The sequence below is a fragment of the Centropristis striata genome, chromosome 22, assembly GCF_030273125.1.
Source record: "Centropristis striata isolate RG_2023a ecotype Rhode Island chromosome 22, C.striata_1.0, whole genome shotgun sequence".
In the NCBI taxonomy this organism is placed as follows: domain Eukaryota; kingdom Metazoa; phylum Chordata; class Actinopteri; order Perciformes; family Serranidae; genus Centropristis; species Centropristis striata.
Window position 1 is genome coordinate 19,638,435 of NC_081538.1, and position 7,094 is coordinate 19,645,528.

Sequence of the window (7,094 nt, forward strand, 5' to 3'; positions counted from 1 at the left end):
TTAGCCAATCGTATCAGTTATACCAGATGACGTAGTGGAGCAACAGAAATGGATGTTTGTTGTGTGTGTGTGTAAGAGAGTGTTGCTTGCTTTCTGCAAGATTATTTATTTTCACGCTTTATTCCCCCTCATGTCATTCAGCCACACACATCCACTGATTTTATGGGCAATAAACAAGCTGCTGCGGGTCTCTCGGCAGCTCCGCTGTCCCCCGGCTCGTATCGAGATCACCGGCGTTGCGGTAGCACCGGTGATTAGCACCGCTAGCGGCTATTAGCCCCGCTACTGTAACGCCGGTGATCTCGCTACGAGCCGGGGGACAGCGGAGCCAGCGAGAGACCTTTCAACTTTCGCTCTAAACTATTTAAAACACCATCTACAGCTAAAGAGAGTTTCGCGTCTGCAGCAGCAATGTTGGATCCGTAAGAAAACTACAAGCTTCCAAGTGCCGAGTAGTACGCGTCATCATCTTGCCATCCCTCCCCGCTCTGTGATTGGATCTCTAAAAAAGGGCTAAGAAAGCTCTCTGGTTGCCAGACTGCCTGGAGGTTCAAAATTAAATTTGAGCGTGCAAGGCAGTATGGGTATACCCAGGCTAGGTACCTAAAGGGGTGGGTAAAAATATTGATTCATCAATGCATTCCAATATATTTTTCCCAATTCAATATCGATTCATTAAATCCTCTGAATCGATTCAACCTCCTGGCCAGTGGGGGCGCTGTAAACTTTTGTAGTCTAATTGTGCACAGCGTCAGCAGCTGAAAGCATCATGGCTAATTATAAACAGAGAAGAGTGTACAGAGCAAACAAGCACCGTACACTCTGAACTAATTCAGAGTGTACAGTGCTTGTTGTAAACAAACAGAGATCGCTAAGTGAACACCTCCTGCAGCAGCAGCACATACACACTGTACTGCTACAGAGCTAACTGTAGCTAACTGCCGCTAGCGGCGGCTCTTCCTAACAAGCCGTGTTTAGCTTGTTAGCGGCTCGTTAAGAAGAGTAAGAAGTAGTCACTGGATTTATCCCCAGTTGCTTTCTTGAAAAATACTTGCTAAATTTAGCAACAAAATCGCTAAGTTGGGAACACTGCTTTGTTGGCTTATACAAATGGCGTGTGTTGTTGTCATGTAGAGCAGTGTTTTTCAACCACTGTGCCGCGACTAGAGATCGTCAGGTGTGCAGTGGGAAATTATCCAGTTTCACCTAATGTGCCATGAGTGTCTGTGCTGTAGTAGTGACTGGGAGCATTATCATGTAATACTCTTCCATACCACTAGATGGCAGCAGTTAGCTAATTGCATTGTACATAGAGACTAGAGAATTAGTGATATATGAATGCGACAGGTGGTGACAGTGCGGTGACAGTGATGGAGAAGTTTTTGAAGAGGAAAAATGATAACTCCGAACTGGGCACTGGACAAAATTCAGACCCAGATAAAGGCCCTAGTTTGAGTGGAGGAAAGAAAGCAAAGACGGCCAGCTCGAGGCAATACAGCGAGAGTTATGTTTCATTTGGATTTACTTTCACCGGGGATGCGACGGCACCGATTCCGTTGTGTTTGGTGTGTGGTGAGAAGCTATCCAACGGTGCTATGGTACCAAGCAAGCTTAAACGCCATCTCCAAACGAAACACCCATCGCTTCAAAACAAGAGTGTGGACTATTTTGTTCGCCTGCTTGAAAACACAGAGAAACAGGCGACATTTATAAGAAAAACCACAAAGGTAAATGAGAGAGCACTCAAAGCTAGCTACCACATAGCTGAACTTGTAGCTAAATCAAAAAGGTCCCACACTGCGGCAGAGACATTAATTTTACCCGCATGCAAAGCCATTGTAAATGAGATGCTCGGACCTGAAGCGGTTAAAGAAATAGCCAAAGTCCCTCTCTCAGACAACACAATTGCCAGACGTATTGATGACATGTCTGCAGAAATTGAAAGCGTGGTTTTGGAAAAGATCCGTATCAGTGAGAAATTTGCGCTGCAACTTGACGAGTCCACAGATATTAGTGGACATGCTCAACTCTTGGCCAATGTGCGTTTTGTGGATGGAGACGCAATCAGAGAAAACTTCCTATTTTGCAAGTCTTTACCAGAAAAAACAACAGGCGAGGAAATTTTTTCCGGGTCACATCAGAATATCTTGAACAAGGAGGACTTAAGTGGGAAAACTGCACGAGTGTCTGCACTGATGAAGCCGCAGCCATGGTCGGACGTACCAAAGGCTTCGTTAACAGAGTGAAGGAAACAAACCCAGATGTGATTGTTACGCACTGTTTCTTACACCGTGAGGCCCTAGTGGCCAAGACTTTACCAGCAGACCTAGCCCCTGTGTTGGATGATGTTGTACACATGGTAAACTTTGTAAAGGCACGACCTTTAAAAAGCCACATATTTGCGTCTTTGTGTGAGGAAATGGGAGCGGAGCATAAAGCCTTATTGTTTCATACGGAGGTCTGATGGTTGTCGCGCGGCAAGGTGCTGGCCCGTGTGTATGAGCTGCGGGAGGAACTCAAAGTGTTTCTGACAAATGAGGGATCTGATTACGCAAAGCTGCTTGCAAGTGATGAATGGTGTGCAAGGCTGGCATATCTGGCGGACATTTTTCATCATCTGAATGAACTGAACACGCGAATGCAGGGCCGAAATGAAAACCTGCTCACAAGTATGGATAAAATAAATGGCTTCCGTTCAAAGGCGCACCTCTGGCAACAACATGTGGAAAGTGGCAACCTTGAAATGTTCCCACTTACCAAGAAATGGCAAGATGTTCACACTACTGCACTGTGTGAGATCATAAGTAAACATCTGAAAACTCTCAAGGAGAAGATGTCATTTTATTTCTCTTCAGCCTCCACTGATAGCCTTGACTGGGTTAGGGACCCATAGAGTTCAGCAGTTATTGGAAAGGACATGACTATGCAGGAGCAGGAGGAACTAACTGAACTGAGAGAACATCGAGGTTTTAAGATAAGCTTTGCTGATCTACCTTTGGACAGTTTTTGGTTGACTGCTGCCAAGGAGTTCGCCATTCTAGCAAACAAAGCTATTTTGACATTGCTCCCATTTTCCACGACATATCTGTGTGAGGTGAGCTTCTCAAGCCTGACTGCCATAAAAACAAAAAACAGAGAGAGACTGAGAGCTGTTGAGGAAGAGCTTCGTGTGTGTCTTTCTTCAATTCCTGCCAGGATATCAGCTCTGTGTTCTTCCAAACAGGCACAGGTTTCACATTGAGTGAGTAAAATACATTGAGATTGACATTTTGTATATGCAACTCTTCATATTTCTCAGTGTGGAATAGTGGAATCTTTCCCAAAAATTATTGCTTCTGTCAGAATAAGCACTATATTTCTGGATTCTTGGTAACAGAATGCTTTTGGACAGAATTAGTTTGCAAAACACTATTTTAGTTTTCTACTACCTTTAAGACCACATTGTTGTGGCTTGTTATGTTCAAGCTGTGTTTTTATTAAGACATGTTAAATGCACTTTTTATTTGAAAGATAAATATAAAAGATCATAAAGTACATTTTTCTTTGTGTTTATTTGATTCCTATTCAAGACACTTTGATAAGAATGACTATATTGTTAATATAGGCTACACAGAGTATCATTTTTTTTAAACATTTTTGCTGGTGGTGTGCCTCGTGATTTTTTCAATGAAAAAAGTGTACCTTGGCTCAAAAAAGATTGAAAAACACTGGTGTAGAGTACTCATCACATCCCACTTAGCGATCTATCCAATCAGTAACCAGGCTGTTTTCAGGCGAGAAAAAAGACCCCGCTCTTCTAATCTTTTTGTGCAAATATTTTAATTTCAGTTGTTTCATTGCTCAAAAATGTTATGTGAGTTATATCACAATTGCCAAGAGAAAATAAATATAATTTAAGTTTACATGCACTTTACTTGAATTTAATACAGTACTGTACTGTACTAACCGTTTTCAGTATTATTGTGCTAATGTTTCATTTTCAGATGTGTTATTGCTCAACAATGCTATGAATTATACCATGGCTGTTCATATGGCCATGAAAATAAATAATGATTTTAAAATGATCAACAGGTACTCTGATTAATTGTTTGTGTAATTCTACTTATTATTGAATCGATATCGAAGCATTTAAATCAATATCAAATCGAAATCAAATCGAATTGTGACCTAAAGAATTGAAATCGAATCGAAAGGTTTTTAACAATACCCAGCCCTAGGTACCTATACAATGAAATGCAGTAAAAAAAAAAGCAGTAAATGTCATATAAATAAATACAATAGGGTTTGTTTATGTTTTTTGTGTTTTTGTAGCAGCCGATAGCAGTAGGTAGTGCAAACAGTTTAAATAGTGTAAATAAAGCGCAGTTGAATAAATACAGGGATAAATACAGTGATAAACAGATGAGTGCATATGTCAGATGTTCAGTGGCTGGAGGCAGATGTTGAAATGTTCAGTGCTGTAGCGTGTGTGTAGCAGTTCAAGTGGAGGGGTAAAGTACAGTCACTGGAGGGGGTGTTGAGGGGTGTCACAGAGATGTAGCGTTCAGCAGGGTGACAGCGGAAGGGAAGAAGCTGTTCCTGAACCTGCTGGTCCGGGAACGTAGGACCCTGTAACGCCTCCCAGAGGGGAGGAGGGCAAACAGTCTGTCACTGGGGTGAGAGCTGTCCTTGGCGATGCTGCGGATCCTCTGCAGACATCTCTTGCCCTGGACAGCCTCATGGTACCTGCCATAGTCTCATGTGCTGCGCTAACGTCACATTTCAAGCTACTAAAAATATATGTATACTATTCATAATATGAAGTTATTTTGCGTTGTGTCTCTGCTCAACAGAGTGTCTGACACCTGTCAGTCAGTCAAACCCCCACCCACCTCTCCGTCCTCCTCCGAGACATGCACGCGCACTCACACACGCACTGAATATACCTAGCTGCCCAGCCCACTGTGCTTCAAAACAAGCACCTACCTGTCTGTAATGTATCAGTCCCATCCCCACATCATCTCTCATTGTGCATCTGCGTGTGCGCAAGGCTGGACCCCCGAGATGGTTATTTTTATTATTGTTATCGCCATATCGCCCACCCCTAGCACCAACCACATCATTAAGTTTGCGGATGACACGACTGTGGTGGGCTCATCTTCAATAATGAAAAAGCAAACTACAGGAGTGAGGTGGGCTAACTGGCCAAGTGATGTAAGGACAACAATCTCTTCCTCAATGTGGGGAAGACCAAAGAGATCATCATAGATTTAAGAAAAAACAACAACACAGCATCCCCCACTGACCATCAACAGCGCTGCTATGGGGAGGGTGAGCAACACAAAGTTCCTGGGTGTAATCCAGAAAAGTGGGCGAGAGAGGAACGTTATCGAGATTTGTCTGTATGTCTTGCATGTATGGAAAAATTGACAATAAAGGATCTTTGAATCTTTTGAATATTGAATCTTAAAAAATAGGAACACATAAAAATGGCCTTCTTTTAGTAAAAATAGATTTGGATTCGTGGACAAGAAAATAATTATTTTTAAAATCACCCGTGTCCTTAATTTTCCTCTCAGGTCAAGCAGAAGTAAAGAGCAGCATTGTGGCATCTGGACCCTCTGGCTATTACTACAAGGGTGCGTGGCGAGCACTAGATGGCACCACAGTTCACCAATTCAACACCACCTCTGCCATCAGTCAGTGCCTGAAAGGCAAAGTGGTCCACATGTATGGAGACTCCACCATCAGGCAGTGGTTTGAATTTCTCAGTGCAGCACTACCAGGTACCACAGGGGTTTCTGGAAACACTTTGATTTTCTTACCACTGCATGTTAATTTGTTCTCTCTGTAATACTTTCAGATCTTAAGTGGTTTGATCTGCACACCCAGAAGCAAGCTGGACCTTTAATGGCCTTAGACTATGCAAACAACATCTTGGTGAAATATCGCTGTCATGGTCCTCCTATCCGCTTTGCCAAAGTCCTAACCACTGAGCATCATTATATTGCCAATGACCTGGATGATGTAACTGGAGGCACCAACACTGTTGTCGTTCTTGGCATCTGGTCTCACTTTGGCACTTTCCCCATGGAGATCTACATCCGGCGGCTACAGAACATTCGCAGGGCGGTGGTGCGGCTGCTGGACAGGTCTCCAGGTACGCTGGTCGTCATCCGGACGGCGAACCCCAAAGCTTTGTGGCTTTATGAGACATTAACAAACAGTGACTGGTACTCACTGCAGCGTGATAAGGTGCTCAGAGTCATGTTCAAAGGACTGAATGTTCATCTCATTGATGCTTGGGAGATGGTCCTGGCCCACAACCTTCCTCACAGCCTCCACCCACAACCTCCCATTATTAAAAACATGATTGATGTTCTCTTGACCTCCGTATGCCCTCAAAAGGGCAGCTAGATGTGTGGTTGTTGGTGCGGGTCTGCATATAAAACAGACCTCATACAATCTTCATCTATTTTTAATCAATGATGTTGAGTTACATAACAACCCTGATTCCAAGAATGTTGGGACCTTGAAAATTGTAATAAAAAAAACAGAATGCATGGGACTTGCAAGTCCTTTGTAATCTCCATTCAATTGAATTTACTTCAAGGAATATATAATTAGAGTTCATATTGGGAAACGTTTATTTTTTGTAATTATATATACTCATTCTGAAATGCTTTCTGTTTTAACTTAAGTTTTAAACAACATCTCAACTTTTTGAATCAGGGTTATATAATAACAATTTACTAAACAGCCTCAAAGTCACCCTCCAGACATGTAAATGTGGTAAAATATTCTGCAAGGATTAATATTGTATTTAACATGGTTTTGCACATAAAAAGAAAAACAAACTTGAAAAGGTGCTCTCTACAGGACATCTACTCTTCCTCTCTCACTGAGAGATCTGGATCTGGATAAGTGTCCATCGACCCTGCTCTGTACAAGGTTGACTGGTGAAAGAGCAACGCAAGCCAACTGCAGAGGTCCACAGCTCACAGTCTGTCGACTGCAGCAGTAGTATCAACGTCTGGTGGATTTTCTTTCTTAGAGAAAGAAAACATCAGTGAACCTCCATGATAAATCTGTCGTGCACCAAAACATATACAATT

The 7,094-nt window shown here is 42.6% G+C and overlaps 1 protein-coding gene across 1 annotated transcript in view; it reads left to right on the forward strand.

Moving 5' to 3' along the window:
• Positions 1–6,396, forward strand: part of LOC131960867 (NXPE family member 3-like) — a 129,807-nt gene extending 123,411 nt beyond the window's left edge. Inside the window, exons 5-6 of the mRNA XM_059326142.1 lie at positions 5,559–5,765; positions 5,843–6,396. Coding sequence (XP_059182125.1) covers positions 5,559–5,765; positions 5,843–6,396 — 761 coding nt within the window. The remainder of the gene's footprint in view (positions 1–5,558; positions 5,766–5,842) is intronic.
• The last annotated feature ends 698 nt before the right edge of the window (positions 6,397–7,094 follow it).